The 17555-nt window shown below is 51.7% G+C and overlaps 2 protein-coding genes across 2 annotated transcripts; one reads left to right on the top strand and one right to left on the bottom strand.

Annotated features, from left to right (window-relative positions):
* The first annotated feature begins 756 nt into the window (after positions 1–756).
* Positions 757–13509, top strand: pcf11 (PCF11 cleavage and polyadenylation factor subunit). The gene is made up of 16 exons (XM_084474316.1): positions 757–1161; positions 3378–3503; positions 3878–4048; positions 4318–4554; positions 4692–5674; positions 5848–6025; positions 6185–6632; positions 7191–7346; positions 7861–9251; positions 9432–9627; positions 10046–10160; positions 10667–10850; positions 11379–11534; positions 11674–11766; positions 11884–11919; positions 12582–13509. The coding sequence occupies exons 1-16, from the start codon at positions 889–891 to the stop codon at positions 12822–12824; spliced, it is 4986 nt and encodes a 1661-aa protein (XP_084330442.1). The 5' UTR covers positions 757–888; the 3' UTR covers positions 12825–13509.
* Positions 13510–13820: 311 nt separating this feature from the next.
* On the bottom strand, positions 13821–17547 carry ccdc90b (coiled-coil domain containing 90B). Its single transcript, XM_084474342.1, has 9 exons — positions 17252–17547; positions 16945–17064; positions 16675–16778; positions 16413–16514; positions 16010–16051; positions 15736–15807; positions 15070–15123; positions 14762–14876; positions 13821–14147 (listed from the first exon to the last, which is right to left on the bottom strand). The coding sequence occupies exons 1-9, from the start codon at positions 17310–17312 to the stop codon at positions 14092–14094; spliced, it is 726 nt and encodes a 241-aa protein (XP_084330468.1). The 5' UTR covers positions 17313–17547; the 3' UTR covers positions 13821–14091.
* Between the last annotated feature and the right edge of the window lie 8 nt (positions 17548–17555).

Here is a 17555-nt window from a genome sequence, read left to right as displayed (position 1 = left end):
CCATAACAATTATTAACTACAACTCTCGTGCTTATGCTAGCCTGTGTTGCTTGGCAACCATTTTTGCGGTCTTGAAGAACTATATTGCTTGCAGTAATAATTAATATTTATTTTTGAATAGACCTCTGAAGAATAAGTCCGAGGCTCCCGGTTCCCTCGGTCAAATGTCTATGGGAAATAACATGGGGTTTTTGAATTTGCTTTTACTTCTCCGCCACCTACAGAGTTTGTTATGTACGATCATTCAAAAAGCCCCATGTTATTTCCCGTATAGACATTTGACGGAGGGAACCAGAGCCTCGGAGGCGGGACTTATTCTTCAGAGGTCTACAAAGTATAGAGTTGTATGTTTCTGTGTGTTTACTTTGTGAAATACAACTAGGTAGTCCATGGGGGGGGGGGGTTAACAACGCCCCCTAGCTGTTCTACAACCACTACGCAAAGACACTATTATATATCTTCTAACTGGTTTGACTGGTTTCAAAGGTTGTTCGTCGTTTGTTTAGGTTACGGAAACCTTTTGTAAAAAAATATTACGCAATACGTCGCATTTGATTGGCGGACGTGTGCGGTGGTTGCACTCTCCACCAATGAACTCAGTGGACCCGCCCAGCGGCCCTCCCGACCGGCCAATCGCCGGGCACGTTCGTCACGCGACCTATAAAGACGTTCGCGTGACGTCACACCATGATGCCAGCCCTCTCAGTCGCCATCTTCTCTTCACCAAAAGCAGAACGGGGGCTTCTCAACCGTCGTCGTCGTCGTGTACATATATATATATATCTTTAAATACCCCCCCCCCGGCGGAAGATACGTTTCGACACCGAAATAATACGACAGAGAAAGAAAAGAAAGGAAAAAAAAAATCCCGCTAGCCTCAATGTGTCCATGGACTGCCTAGTGATACATGGTCCGCGTACCGGTGCGTGTCCGTTAGATCTTGCCCGCTCGCGCAGCAGCGGCGGCGGCGGCTCAGAGATGGGGGGCGAGGGGGACGACGACGCGGCGGCGCGGGAGGACGCGCGGCGCGAGTACCAGTCGTCGCTGGAAGACCTCACCTTCAACAGCAAGCCGCACATCAACATGCTGACCATCCTGGCCGAGGAGAACCTCCACTTCGCCAAGGATATCGTCGCAATTATTGAAGCACAAATCAGCAAGGTTTTTATAAAAAATATAGAATTTTCCAATTTAAGCTGTATATATATATATATTTATCTCTTTTTTTATATATATATATTTTAAAAAGACGTGTTGGTAGGTCCGGGTGGCGGCGGTGGCGGTGCTACGCGAGGCCCCCGGCCCCGCTGGTAAACATGGCGGACGGTTCGGGGGCTCCACACGACATGTCAACCACCTCCTCCCACCTCCTCCCACTCCCCTCCTCCTCCGCTCCCTTTGCTCTCTCTCTCTCCCGGTGCTACGAGACTAGCTCCGTTATTAGCTTCAGCGTTAGCCACCTCCTTGTTAAAACTAATGGCAGCTCCTATAGGGTCAGTTTCGCAGGTCTGGAGCTCGGTTTCGTGGCGTGTGTGTGTAAACACACGCTGGGACCCACGCGGCCTCTTTCGGCCTCTCTCGGCCTCGGCAGCACGGTAGTGGTTTTGAGTTTTAACGGAGGCCGCCTTTTTTTTTCCCCGAACCGGAATCCCGGCTTTCTTTTGTGTTCTAGAGGTAGAAACCAACACGCAAGTCGTGGATCGTCGATCCGCGACACCACTATTTGCGCACACACACACACACACTTTGGATCAGTGTGTGTCTATGTGTGTGTGTGTGTGTGTGTGTGTGTATGTTTAGATACGACTAGGTCGACGTGGAAGCCGTCCTACGCCGTATAGTAGTAAGTAGTAGTGAGCGAGGTCACCACCTTGTGTCGGTACAAAGGGAGTGTTAGTGGCTGCTGTTGACGTCAAACATTTGGTTTGACTCTTTTATTAACAAAAATTAGTTAAACGTGTTTCGGTGGTGGTTGGGGTGACTCCGTTTATCCGAGCAGTCTAGGAGGCCAGTGACTAATCCTCCACTGCCTTCCGATCATTACTCACCGACTAACGATTAATAGTCATAAAGATTAATGATTATTCGTTTTTAGGGCCAGGGAAGATCGTTGCTGTGTACTCACTTTGAGTCCGTTGTCATAACATGTTTATGTCAGCTTCCCCCCCACCCACCCCCCCTCCCTCGATAATTTGAAGTCCCTCCTATCCACAGTCAGCACATAGTTTCAGTGTGGTCGTGCGGTTTGACACCTGGCAAATTATACTCCATACAGGCAACATGCATATAACTGCCTTAATTTAATCCCTGAATTTATTGAAATGTCAATGAATGGTTAAAAAAAATAAGTTGTTGTAATAAAAAATATGAACTGTGCTTTTTGTCATTTTTTATTTCCCAGTGTATTTATTGGTATGACTCTGGTTCCATTTCTTGTCTGGTATACACCTTTCAATGGTCAGAATCACTGGATTTGTTCCCTTTTGTTGTGGTCATGTGGTTTTAAAACAAACATGAAGTACAATACTGGTCAGGACAATGCCAACTGCTACATTATCAAGTCCTCTTGATAATAGTGTTGCCAACCTTTAGTTTACTGCAGTTTGTTGCTTATGCACCTAAACCCATTAAATATCCCTAATACCTTTTTTTTTTTCTTCTAATGGGTCGGTTTTTTTTCTTTTTGTAATACATGATACTTCAAAAAGGAATGGAACAATGCCACTCACTGGCTAATTAACTAAAATCGTAATGTACAAAGAGGGATTCTGGTTGGAATCCCTCTTTGGAGGTAACTTCAAAATAAATCTTTAAAGACTCGACGACGCAGAAGACTTTTTCCCCCTCGTTTTTATACCGAAGATGTCAACTGGATTTTTTTTTTTTCCCTGACTTTTTTTGTGGACATTTTCAAAGTATGGATATTTTTGGTGGCCTGCGTTTTCGGACATTTAAATTGTTTTAAAATGCCCGATTGCCTGCACTGCTCTTTTGCAAGAAGAGTTTTATTTTTCTCTAAAAACCTTACGGTAACACAAGTTGTCCCTGAACGTTAAATATAGATTGCCCCTTTTTATGACCTTTATTTTTTTTTCTTAAGGTCTTATTCTGGACCTCGACGTGGAAACCATACTGTGAACTTTTTTCCCCCCTTTCTGTGTATTTGGATTACTATTTTATTTTTTATTTTTTTACCTTTCTAATTGGGTATGGGTGAAGGATGATCTAGCCCCCCCCCCACAGTTTATACACCATAAAGCAGCCCATTCCTATTGTCTGTACTGTAGTATTATTAATAGTACTTATTAATCATAGCATTGTACTGAAATGTTGTTTTTACCTGTTTTTCTAAACTTGTGAGTTTTCTATTGCTCCAGGCACCGTCGTCCGAGAAGCTTCCAGTTTTGTACTTAGTGGATTCCATAGTGAAGAACGTTGGAGGAGAATACCTTGCAGTGTTTGCTAAAAACCTAGTCACTTCATTTATATGTGTCTTTGAAAAGGTACACACTGAATTCCCTTCGTTTGCTTAAAGCACAAAGTGATCTAGATGTCTGCTTCCTCCCTTCCTGATCATTGTTGCTTGCTTATGTGTAGACTCTTGCATTCTGCTTAATGTAACGTTTTACTAATAAAATGGCAAATGGGAGGGTTTAATTTGCAATTGCAGTTAAGCACACGCGTTGAACATTGTAAAACACCATGTCTGGCACTAAAACCCTGTATCGCTCAACCCAAATACACTTAAATGTATCGCCACTGTGTTGAAATTAAAATGTCTGCTTAGTGTCAACCGTTTATTTTTGTACTTTTGATTTGCTGTAGTTGCAAAATGCTTCCTGAGCGCTGTGGACCAAGTTATGTCCTCTCTTTGTAGGTGGATGAGAACATTAGAAAAAGTCTGTTCAAGTTGCGCTCGACGTGGGACGATGTGTTCCCGTTGACAAAGCTCTATGCTCTGGACGTCCGGGTCAACTCTCAGGACCCTGCTTGGCCAATCAAACCTGTCAACGCCAGCATTCATGTCAACCCAAAGTTTTTAAAGCAGGTGTGTAAAGTCTCTCAAACTCTCATGTCAATTATCACCCATAACCCCCTTTTTACTTTTTGGACTTGCAAAAATAACTAACCCTATGAGAGATCTATGTGCTTCTTGAGAAAAATAGTATTTTAACATTTCACTTGGCAATGTTGGAGTACGAGTTGAACCATCGTGGGAACGGGCACCTATTTTATTTTATTCAGTATACAACGCTTGTATACCGAACGGAACACTTGGTGACGTTCTGTGTGTATGTATTGCACCCGCCTCTCCAGTCCGAGGATGCGCCGCCGCGGCCCAAGACACCGCAGCCGCCCGCCGCTCTGCCGGTGGCAGCTCCGCCGGTGGCCGCCAACACCGCCGCCGCCGCCGCCGCCGCCCCTGCCGTCAGCGAAGCCAGCCTGACTCAGGAGCAGCTCATCAGGCAGCAGCTGCTGGCCAAGCAGAAACAGTTACTGGAGCTGCAGCAGAAGAAGATTGAGCTGGAGCTCGAACAGACCAAAGCCCAGCTGGTAGGGGGGGGGTGGGGGGAAGAGACGTAGATGGTGGCGCTAGGCAAATGTCCAAGTAGGGATTGTCATACTTGATACCAAACGTCGATGTCATACTTTCCGTGATGTGAATGTTTTTGTTGTTGCTGTGTTGTCAGGCTGGGGGGTTTGTTCTGACTCCCACGGTGCCTCCGCCCTCCGTTCCGACGGTCCCCACCACAGTGCCAAAGGCGGCGGTCCAGCCCGCCCCAGCCATCCGACCTTGGATCGCTCCCAACCCCGTTGAGGTCAAGCCACCCACCAGAGACCCCCGGTTGAACCGCTGTGGACCCCCCGCGTCTAAAGAACACTCGACGGCGAACAAGGACGGCCACAGTCCGTCCCTCGCGTCAGAGAAACGACAGGCGGACAAGCCCAGCAAGGGGGAGAGGACGAGGATGCCCAAGAAAGGCGCACCGGAGGAGAAGCCCAAGTCCCCCTCGAAGTCCCCCTCTCCTATGGCCAAGGGCGCGCAGGGCAGAGGCAAGCACGCGGAGGCCGACAGCCCCAAGACCCCGGAGACGGGCAAGAAGGATCCCAGGCTGCGGAAGCGTACGCACGACAAGCCCGGCGAGGCCAAGGACGAGGACCAGAAAGAGAAGAAGAGGTTTGGCGAAAAGAAGGAGAAAGAGGAGAACCCACGGGTGTTGGATCCCCAGAGGCCCGCCAAGGGCAAGCTGCCCAACGGCTCTCTGAGCAAACACGAGCTGGCCGACGCCATGGACGCGGCCGACTTCAAGAACTCCGGCAACGTGCGCACCAACGCCCGGAAGCGCACGCGCTCCCGGTCCCGCTCGTCCTCCCCGAAGAGGAAGGACAGGAGGTCGCCGAAGGGCAGGGCCAGGAGCACCTCCTCCTCCCCGGGCCCCGCCCACAAGGCGGTCAAGCCGAGGCGGTCCCACGCGGCGGAGGCCCCGCACGGCAAGGCCGGCAGAGAGGACCGGGCGGCCGGACCCAAGAAGAGTCAGTCCGACCCCAAGAGGGGCAAGAGGCCGGCGGAGGAGAGGCACAGCGAGGGCAGGGAGTCCCACTCGCCGCGGGTCCACATGGAGGCCAAGGAGAACGCCCACCGCTGGAGGAGCGGCTGGGAGGAGAACAAACAGTGAGTAGTAACGGTGAATACGTCTCTTTTTTCCTGACAGGAAATGGGACACTCGGAGCGCACACTCACACCAGGCTATGATATGTCCGACTAGGTCTTGCGTCATAAAGCTCTGTTGTCAGTTAGTTTCGGCGGTCTCAAGTGTTGTTGTTGTTCCTCGTCGCGCCCGACAGCAACCAGAAGCAGTCGGAGGAGCATCACGGGAAGCCGGGCCCCCAGCGCCACAACAAGCCCTACAACAGCTCCCGGCCCACCACGCCGCGGGCCCCCAAGCACCGCCTCAGTGTGGACGCCAACATCCAGATACCGGAGGCCCTCAACTCGGCCAGCAAGGGAGACCTGCTCAGGAGGGTGAGTCTGAAGCTGAAACGCCACCACCACCCCCACCCCTCCTCCGTCCCGACTTCTGTGCTCTGCACCTCGACACGTTTGCTATAGATCTGCGCGAGATCCGGGTTTGTTTTTGTTATTTATCCCGTCTCTCTCTACCCCCTTTTTCAATCCGCGCAGGCCACCAAGAGATTCGAGAATAAGGAGATCAGCCACGACGAGTTCCTGGCCGTGGCCCACCAGATCAACCAGCTCTTCCAGTACCAGGAGGAGAAGCTCCAGCGCTCCGACTCCTGGGAGGCCCCGAACGACGACCACGACCACGACCCCTCCGCCGGCGGCGGCGGCCCCCACCAGCAGGGCCAGTTCCCCTCCAAGAAGAAGCAGCCCCTGCTGTCCACGCCGGGGTCCCCGCGGGGCCGCGCCCGCGACCCCATGGACGACGCCGAGCTCACGTACTACGAGCACAAGTCCAAGCTGCGCCGCACCCGCGTCAACCGCCGGCCGCCCGGCGAGGAGTGGGACGGCGACATGGGCTCCGAGGACGGAGACTTCGAGGGGCCCATGTTGGACGGGGTGCCCGGGGCCCTGGCGCACAAGTACAGCCGCTCGCCCACGGAGAGACCAGGTAAGGGGGGTAGGGATGGGTCAGAATATTTGATTATTCGATTATTCGTTCCTGAGGGTCAAAGTCGATTTTTTTTTTTTACATTTGGACCGTTAACATTTTTTTCCCATTCAAATAAATAAGAATTAACGGACGGAACTTATGTTGGTTCTGTAGTACTATTAGTTTTTTTTATTATTATTATTAATCATGTACAGAAAAACAATATACACAATACACAAGCATAAATATTAACACATATGCATACAACACAAACACTGATCACTGTTAAAGTTATTCACATCCCTAGTAGGGGGTCACACCCGACGTGTGTGTGTGTGTGTGTGTGTGTGTGTGTGTGTGTGTGTGTGTGTGTGTGTGTGTGTGTGTGTGTGTGTGTGTGTGTGTGTGTGTGTGTGTGTGTGTGTGTGTGTGTGTGTGTTGCGCTCATGTGCGTGCTAAGTGGTGACCGACCGACTAGGGGTTGACTCGAAGGACAAACTTTGAGGCTTTGCGTCCCGGGCATTAGGAGCTCGCCTGGTGATGTTAATTAATGTGGTGTTGTTGACACTCTCTTAGGGGAGAGACGCAGTAAGGAGCGGGACGAGCCGCCGCCTCCACAGCAGCAGCTGCCGGCCCCCATGATCGAGGAGTACAACCACGGCAAGGAGTTCCCCCCGCTCAAGGCCCTGCCCGGCCTGCGCTTCAGGAGGAGAGCCGACCCCCGAGACGCCAGTAAGTCCGACTCTCGGTTCTATCGATAGAGTCTCCCCCAGGGTGGTCTGTCTGACCTGAGGGATGACGGCACAGCATGGGACGCAATTAGGGGCTGAACGATTCATTCGAAATCAAATCGATTACATTGCAATCGTAAAGGCTGCGATGTGTTTGTTACTTTTACAGACTGGAGATCAGCAAGATTTCTAGTATTTCTTTTTTCTTTTATGATTCAAAAGATATTTAAAATATCAATTCATGCATCAACACATCGGCCTGGCCTAAAGGAAAGAGCAGATTATGTGTTGACTGCTACCAATGTTGCGTTGCTCGTACGATAGAAGGACTGATCGCTTGTTTAGTGAATAACACAGACCACAATAAGGAACCTATCTAATCGCAATACTGGTAGAAATAATCGCAATTAGATAATTTCCCCCTAAACGTTCAGCAGCCCTAGACGCAGCAAATCACCAGGAGGACGTTGAGGTCAAAGCGCGTCTCTCAGTCCGGGGTCACTTTGTCGTTGCAGGCGAGCGCGAGTGGAACTCCCCGCTGACGGAGCGGCAGCGCGAAGAGCACAAGAGCGGCTACGACGCGCCCGCCAGGAAGTTCGCCCCGCACCACCTCGACCCCCGCCGGCCGGAGCGCCTCCTCCCCCCCGCCGCCTCCTCCTCCTCCTCCTCCTCCTCCACGGTGGTCCTCAGGAACTGCCCCAGCCCGGCGGGCGCCGAGGCGGCGGCGCGGCTCCCCCCGCTGCCGGCGCCGGCGTTCGAGCGCGAGCGCCTCTCGCCCCTCCCCCAGGCGGCGGAGCCGGTGGAGTCGAGCCCCGTGCCGCGCTTCGAGAGCCCCAACAGCGTGCACTCGGACGACGGGCCGCTCCTCCTGGACCCGTCCGCCGCCGCCGCCGCCGCTCACCACCCCCCCCGCCACCCGGCCCTGCCCCCCAGGCCCATCCTGAAGCCCGGCCCCCCCGCCGGCCCCCTCGCCGCCGTCGTCCGCCAGCACGGCGGCTCCCCGGGACACACGCCCCCACACGACGGAGGGTACCACCCGACGCGGTACGACGGCCCGATGAAGGGCCCGCCCCGACCCCACCCGCCGGGGCGTTACGACGGCGCCCCTCGACCCGGTCGCTACGACGACCCGGGCCGCTACGACGAGCCCGGCTGTTACGACGGGCGCTTCGAGAGCGGCGGGCCGCTGCCGCACAACATGCCCGAGCGGTTTGACGGACAGGGTCGCTACGACGGGCCCCCCGGCCCCCACGGCCCAATGAGAGGAGGAGGAGGAGGAGGAGAGGGCATGGGGCGGTTCGACGGGCCGCCGCGGCCGCAGGGCCCCGGCCGCTACGACGGCCCCATGGGTCAGCACCCCCAGGGGCGGTTCGACGGCCAGGGGCCCGGCCCCATGCCGCACTTTGACGGGCCGCAGCGGTTCGACAACATGGGGCCCGGCGGCGGGCCCGGCGGACCCATGGGCTTCCAGCAGCGCCCGCAGCAGATGCGCTTCGACGGGCCCCAGAACCAGATGGGCCCGATGCGCTTCGACGGGCCCGGGCCGATGTACGACCAGGGGCACCCCGCCCGCTTCGACGGCCAGCAGGGCCCGCAGCAGCAGCAGCAGCAGCAGCGGTTCGGCCCGCAGATGCAGCCCCAGCTGAGACCCGCGGGGGGGCCGCAGGGGTGCGACAACGCGGGCCCCCAGCAGCAGCAGAACTTCAACATGGCCAACCACTGCTTCCCCGACGCCATCAACGCCCCGCAGTTCCCCGGCGGGCCGCTCCCCTTCCCCGCCCAGCAGCAGCAGCAGGGCCTGCCCCAGGGCGGGGGGAACTTCAACATGCAGCAGGGGCCCTTCAACCAGGCCGGGGCCCCCCAGTTCTACAACCCCGCGGGGCCCGCCGGCAACATGCATCAGCCGGTAAGAGGCGTTGTGCTTTCCCTCGCTGCCGTTGTGCACCCGCGCTGTCACACGACCCCCCAGGTCGTGTTGTGACAGCGTGGGGTGAAGGACGACGACCCCTGATCTGACATGCATGACGTTGCGTTTCTCTGTGGGTTTGACCGACGGTCTCCTCCTCTTGTTCTGTGTTCTCTGCAGGTGAACATGATGTCCGCCCAGCCCTTCCACCCCCAGAACCCAGTGCCTTTCGGCCAGCCGGGCGCCCCGTTCGGCGCCCCGGAGAGCCACTTTGGCCAGGTGGACGTCAACGACCTCCTGTCCAAACTCATCTCCACGGGCATCATCGCCGGCTCCGCCCCCGTACAGCCGGAGGATAGCAAGGCGGCCGGGAAAGGTGAGCGCCGTCTGTCTGTCTGTCTGTCTGTCTGTCTGTCTGTCTGTCTGTCTGTCTGTCTGTCTGTCTGTCTCTCTCTGCCCCCAACCATGCGCTGCATAGTAGTAAAGTAATACCACAGAAGTCAGAACTCAAACGTCAAATGGCTCTCAGTAATACAGACTTCAGGCGTCAATACGTGTCATCGTTCGATCGCCCAGAGATGGAACAAAAAAACAATTTTACATCACAGACGCCGTTCGCTTTTTGTGGTACACACTCAGCAAGAGCCCTAAGCACTGAGACGATTGACGGCGATTGTGTGTGTGTGTGTGTGTGTGTGTGTGTGTTTGTGTTTGCGTGTCGGAACGGCAGATTGTTATCCACACACCTCTTTTGGTCTGTGTGTTGCTGAGGTGATTTGTGTCTCGTCCTCCAGAGCCGCCCCCTGTGGCTCCAGTGGCCCCGGCGCCCGAGGAGGAGGAGGAAGAGGAGCAGGAGGTGGACGACGACATCCCAGACCTCACCGGCTTCCTCATCGACACCATGAAACTGTGAGTGCCGCTTGTCCCGTTACCTGCTGTTACACCACACACGCATGTGAGGCTGCTGTGCCAGTGAAATTGATGATTAAAGCTTTAAAAACGATATATTTTAGAAGCTGTGGCTGTCGCAGAGCTGTTTTTTTTTTTTTTTTTTTCGGCTGGATACTACAAAACCTTGCTTCGTCTGGCTGGTTACTGCTTTATTGCCTACCCAGGTTTTAAAGAGGCGACCAAGCCAGCAAACCAGATGATCTTGTGTAGATTATAATAGTGCCCAAAATTTCCTTGATCGTATCTGACGACTCCACGGTAACCAAAGTGATCTTGCCGAAAGTTCCATGTAGAAACTGTGAAATAAGATAATGGACGATGGTTGCACAAAATACAATTGTACCAAAAGGTCCTTTTGTCCGGGGGGGGGGGGGGGGGCACACACACACACACACACACACACACACACACACACACACTAGATGTGTTTCAAGCGTCGTTGTTTGTGTCGTCCTCACACACAGGCGCTATGAGAGCGTGGTGACGAAGCTCTACACGGGCATCCAGTGCTACTCCTGCGGCATGCGCTTCACCTCCTCCCAGACGGACGTCTACGCCGACCACCTGGACTGGCACTACCGGCTGAACCGCTCGGAGAAGGACGTCAGCCGCAAGGTCACGCACCGCCGGTGGTACTACACACTGACGGTAAGGAGGGGCACACGGACACACGCGCATGGACACATACACGCGCATGGACACATACACGCGCATGGACACACACACGCGCATGGACACACACACGCGCATGGACACACACACGCGCATGGACACACACGCGCATGGACACACACGCGCATGGACACACACGCGCATGGACACACGCGCATGGACACACACGCGCATGGACACACATGCACATGGACACACGCATGGACACACGCGCATGGACACGGACACGCACGCACGCATGGACACACTCGCACGGACACACACACGCATGGACACATGCGCATGGACACACGCGCATGGACACACGCGCATGGACACACGCGCATGGACACACACGCATGGACACACTCGCGCACAGACACACACACCCATGGACACACGCGCATGGACACACACACACATGATCACACAGTCATGAACACATACACGCATTGGACATCAAAATAAAGACACAGCGTAGGCGATGGTGCGTGGGTAAAGCTCTCCTCCTCCTCACGTCCTCAGGACTGGATCGAGTTCGAGGAGATCGCGGACCTGGAGGAGCGGGCCAAGAGCCTGTTCTTTGAGAAGGTCAACGAGGAGGTGGTGCAGAAGACCCAGGAGGCCGCCAAGGAGCAGGAGTACAGGAGCGTCCGCGCCACGGCCGACGTGGTGGGAGAGGTGAGACGGCGGCGCGGGGGGGGGGGGGGCCTTTAGACCTGCCTCGTGGGGAGTGACTCGTGTTCTTTCAAGTCTGTGTAGACCCGACCTGTATTATTCTTTTTCTGACTGGTCAGTGTTTGTTTTATTTTGCGTGCAGTCGTGTGAGATCTGCCAGGAGGCGTTTGAGATGTACTGGGAGGAGGAGGAGGAGGAGTGGCACCTCAGAGACGCGCTCCGCGTGGAGGGGAAGGTAAACACCACCGCTCCACTGTCTGACCTCTCCTGAAGGTCGACCTCCGTGTTTTGGTGACTTGGTCGTGATATGCGTTTTTTAATGTGTTTTTTTTTTTTCTTTTCTCTTTCGCAGACATATCATCCTTCGTGTTTTGAGGATTACAAGAATGTAAGTAACCTCCTAAGGAATAATTCAGCCTCACAATATAATATTCAAAAATGAGTTTGAGGGGTTTATTTGGGTAATTAATGATTACATGTCTAGTGATAAAAAGTCTTTGCGGTCATGTTCTAACTGATGTTGATTGTATCTTTGTGGCACAGTTAAACTTGTCTTGGGGGCCAGTAGGGTTGGGCCAATTTTCAAACCAGTTTGGTAATTATTCAAATACCGACTCGTACCGGTTATTGTGGGCTACATAGTTGAACATAATTAGTTGAGACTACACACAAACTACAACAACAACGGTAGATGAAGATAAATGTGAGTTTGAGTCTGTTATGAGTATATGTTGCCCATTTCTCAAGTCATAAAAGTTCACGTTTAGCGTACGGCAACACAAGTTGCCGATGTAAGCAACGGGCTACGGTTCCATTTGGCAGAACGTCTCACGATGACAAATGCCGGCACACACACTTGGTTTGCGTGCTCTTCCACCGGTCTGAACTGGTAAAACCAGTAACCCGCCCAACCTTAAGACTGGCCCACTAACCCCAGGACACTGGGAAAGACGTGCGCATTTGAACAAAGTACGAGTTACACAAGAGGTGATAAGAACGTCTCGCCAACCCTGTTGACACCGCTGCTCTCCCCCCCGCCCCCCCCTTCAGACGTCCTCGTTCCTGGACACCACGCCGTCCCCCAACAAGGTGCTCACCGAGCACCCCCTCAGCGCCTTCATCAAGACGGAGCCCGGGGAGGAAGAGGAGGAGGCGGCGGCGGGCGGTTCCTGCGCGCTCTTGTCGTCCGTCAAGCAGGAAACAACGGAAGCCGAAGGCGGTGAGGTTGACAATGTGAAGGCGGAGGAGGATCAGACTTTGACGGAGGACGGCACTCCGAGTGCGGTTTCGTAGAACACACACACACACACACACTGCTGCGGTTTCTCACGCGACGGGGGGGGCTTTTCTCAGCCTTCTTGGATCAGTCTTTTTTTTTTTTTTTTTATAAGGAAAGATATTTTTTTACTCACTGCTGAGGCTGGGCCCTCAGATCGCCATCATTTGAATACATTTTTGTATTTGGATTCCACCTGTCAATTTCAGGTACAAATCTGTGAACTGGAAAGTTTATTGTAGGAATTTGTTTTTTTGAGGAGGGGTTGGGGGGGGCGGGGTTGGAAATGTATGTACAAAATTTAATTTATGAATTAAAATATTTTTTGGTATTTGTGTTGATGTTGATTTCACGTTAAATGGCAAATGGTTGTATTCATGGTAAGTGAATACACAGAAAAACTCAGATGGATATTTTTCCCACTTGGTGTATAGTTTTTGCAGAGGCAAATAATAAAAAATCGCAATCTGAAAAAAAACAAAAAACGTCAACATAAAATTTAAGCTAAGAATATACTGCATTGTTCCTGCAGTGATTCAAGTTCAGTATTGCGATTCAGTGGTTTCTACAATTAAACGTGTCCTGTCATGTTTAACAGTCGTAAGATGACAGTGGATGATTATTTTTTTGCAGAGGTTTGACAACTAATTATTTTTGGCCTGATCACTTTTTTCTTATCTAATAAAGCAAGTCTGAAAAGTAGATCTTTGTGTGAACAGTGATTGGTGTGGTGTTGGGTTTTCCTTGTTACTTATGCTTTTAATAGTCAATAAAGGTTTGATGTCTGAAATGCTGGTATTCCGGGTTTTCTTTGTGCACTGGTGTTTATTTTTTCAGCTAACTGAGTGACTTTACTTTGAGCAAATTGAGATCACTTAAGCAAAGTTTGTGCTTCACAATATCAGTGGTTAATACTGTGCTTTATATACTGCGTAATACGAAATACACGCGAATAAAAAGTTGCCCAAGGTTTAGTATTTGAGTAAACAAAAAAGTGAAAGATTGACTTGTTTTCAGGAAAATGTTTTACTGAACATAAATCACTTGGTGGTTACAGTTGATGGTCTAAGGCAGAGGAACATGGAAAATATACATTTTGCTTAGCTTATACAATAGACCTTTAATGATAAATTACACACAACAAATAATACATTTCAATGATAAAATGATACAAATGTGACATGTTTGGTACAACGCATCCCAATCATAAATTAACGTTCTCGATTTAAAACAATCTTCAAATGAATATTTCCCTTCCGGAGACGGGTGTGTAGGTGGTCCTCGTCACTTCCATAGCCAGTAGAAGCCCAGCGCGATGGTCAGACATGAAAACACAGAGGCTGCCGGGGCAGACACAACAGACCAACATGAAGAACTGCATCGCCAGTTTTTAGTGGTTATATCACTGCTCTCACTTAAGGGCTCTTTATGGTCCCACGTTCACGCGACGCAAGGGCGGTCACGGACCCCTTACGTCCTTGCGGACCCTCCTTGATTCCACCGCAACGGGCCGTGAAGTGCGCCTCCAAAAAAAATTGTCCAACCTTCCGTCGAGGCGACGCAGCCGCAAGGGCGTGTGATTGGTCCGCTCGCTAAAACCCGACGCAGGACCGTAAACGTTCACGACTGCGTCGAAGCGTCTGCGGGGTCCTTGCGTTGCGTGAACGTGGGCCCGTAAAGAGCCCTTTTAGTGTGCGTGGGTCACAAAACAAGCATCCTCTCAGGAGCAGGGCTGTAGTAGACAATCACCTCTCTGATGGGTTAGTACACGTTCATATCAACAACAGCTCCAATCAACCAAAGTCTAACGACGAGCAGAGCAAAACAGGATATGACACGCATGATTCAAGTCATGTGGTTTACTTTTGCATTCGCACGCACGCACGCACACACGCGCACACGCACACACGCACACACGCACACACACACATGCACACACACACACAAGGCCTACCTGCGAGGTAGCGTACGGTCTCCAGTTTCAGAGACTCCAGCAGGGTTTTCAGCGAGGCCACATCCAGGTCGATCTTCTTATTGGTCTCCATGGCGTCGTGGTCGAGGTCCGATTTCTGTACGACACGTCAATACAGTCCGGCTTTAACGAAAAACAACAGACTCCAAGACTCCCTCACAGCGCGTGAGAAGATTACCCGTGGGGGTAACCAACCAGTGACTCAAAGTGAACTCAAGTTAAGGTGAAGACGGATAGAAAGTAGAGAAAAGCCAGAAATAAAAGGGTGGCTGGAGGTAGCTGCTGTTTACCTTCCTGTGGAACTCTGTGTTGGCCTCCAACAGCTTTTTCTCCTGTTCTGTAAACTAGTAGGAACACAAGGCCACGAGAACACAGGGGCTTCAACAGGGGAACACACACACACACACACACACACACACACACACACACACACACACACACACACACACACACACACTACCACTGAGGTCAACGATGTAATCATGAGTAACTGTTATGTCATGTATTTTCTGTATCTGGATGCCCCAACAACGACCCACTGACTCACTCAACCTCAGTCTGTCTGTCTGTCTGTCTGTCTGTCTCTGTGTCTCTCTCTCTCTCTCTCTTGCTCTCTCTCTCTCTCTCTCTCTCTCTGTCTGTCTGTCTGTCTGTGTCTCTCTCTCTGTCTGTCTGTCTGTCTGTCTCTCTCTCTCTTGCTCTGTCTGTCTGTCTGTCTGTCTGTCTGTCTGTCTGTCTGTCTGTCTGTCTGTCTGTCTGTCTGTCTGTCTGTCTGTCTGTCTGTCTGTCTGTCTGTCTGTCTGTCTGTCTGTCTGTCTGTCTGTCTGTCTGTCTGTCTGTCTGTCTCTCTCTCTCTCTCTCTCTCTCTCTCTCTCTCTCTCTCTCTCTCTCTCTCTCTCTCTCTCTCTCTCTCTCTCTCTCTCTCTCTCTCTCTCTCTCTCTCTCTCTCTCCATACCATATCTGAGACCCTGCTTCTCTCCAGGTTGATGTCCAGCTTGGCCTCTGCTCTGACCCTCTGGCTCTCCTCCTGTGGTGGTGGAGGTGGTGAAGGAGCACAAACACACTTCATCTCAATCCGGCGGACATTTTGTAATTGGAGCACCTTGTGACAAGCCTTAGAGGAAGTGAGTCTACGTTTAAAACAGAAAGAAAGAAGTGGGAAGCGACACAACGACGTATGTGGCGGTGTCACTAGGAGATGCGAAGGACCAACGCTGTGTCAGGCTCACCGTCAGGCTGGCCTTCAGCTGGTTCAACTCTCTCTTCATTTTCTGTAGAGGAGAGAGAGACGATGCACACCTTCTGTGTTTGGTTGAAGGGATTCGGTTCATTCAGTCATTTAAGTAGAGGGGCGATAGCTTCAATGTAGATGTTATAATCTAATCTCCGGTGATTATGCTACTTTAAGACTGGGTTTGTTTCTTATATGAACCTTGAATACATTTGCATGGTGACACCATTTACACATTAATTAATGCATAATTTAATATGATTAGGCTAATCGACCAACCCTAGCCCCTATGCCAATACTATAATACTAATAATGCTTATTACTGCGTAACCACATTTTAACGAATGGGTTAATTAACAAACCCTCATCGTGAAACGCTACCCATGAGTTTGTGTGTGTACCTCATTTTCAGAGCGCAGGTTGGCAAACTCGCTCTTCTCCAAGATGACCATGTCTTTCCTGACGGCGTCCAGGTGAGCCAGAATCTGCTGGACCGCTACCTCCTGGTACCGCAGGCAGGCAAGGGGAGAGGAGACGAGGAGAGGAGAGGAAGGGGAGAGGAGAGGAGACGAGGGGGTGAGGTGAGGCAGACACGAGGGGACGAGGTGTGACTGGGTGAATGTGTATGTGTGTGACAGCCGTCGTTTGGCGTCGGGTCACTACCTGATGCGATGACGTCACCATGTCCTTGTACACGATGTCCATGTTTGCGGTGGTCAGCGTGACCAGAGCCGACACGATGATCTCAGCTTGGTTCTTTTCAAAGCCTGGGGGACGACATGGAGACGTTTTTGTCTAGACTTTGATGTACAGTAGGACCCTTATGAATATTGCGTTTATAACTGTAGTTATTTCCGCTCTAGACTTTAGGGGTTGGTTTGCTTGAAAAGAAAGCCATAAACAATAAAGACTATTCTCGACAAAGTCACAAACCACTTGTCACCAGGTCATTGACCACGGCGTGGGAGTCGAACGTAAGTTTCCTTTGCTCCAAAGGAGTCAACTCCACGTTCCTCAGTGTGTGAGTCGCCATGGGACATCCAGCCTCAAAATCTGTCAGACAAGGATGGGTCAGACACGCACGCACGCACACACACACACACACACACACACACACACACACACACACACACACACACACACACACACACACACACACACAGAGTTTACAACTATTTTCAACAATGAATTTGTGTGGTTAACATTTGAAGACTTGAGATTGTATTAAAGCTCTACTTACTCCTTGGCATCCTGAGTGGCAGCCGGGCCAGGGACCGCAGTACTGAGCTCATGGGGATCATGGTCTCTGGTCAAATAATAACTTCAAACTCGGGTTATAACAGACTAATAATAACAACACACGTGTCTCGTATCGTAGTTAAGGTTTGTCCCGACTCCCGCGGGGATCCTGACGAATAACGCTGTTATTCGGGACGGGGACGGAGACGGAGGTTTTGTAGAAGACGAAAACGCCTCAAATTCCAAATGAAAGAAGGTAAAAGTGAGCTTTATTATCGCTGCTGGGTCATCGCAGACGACGACAG

This window comes from Micromesistius poutassou (assembly GCF_964030765.1).
Source record: "Micromesistius poutassou genome assembly, chromosome: 10".
NCBI classification, from domain to species: Eukaryota; Metazoa; Chordata; class Actinopteri; order Gadiformes; family Gadidae; genus Micromesistius; species Micromesistius poutassou.
This window is presented reverse-complemented; position numbering and strand designations above follow the sequence as displayed.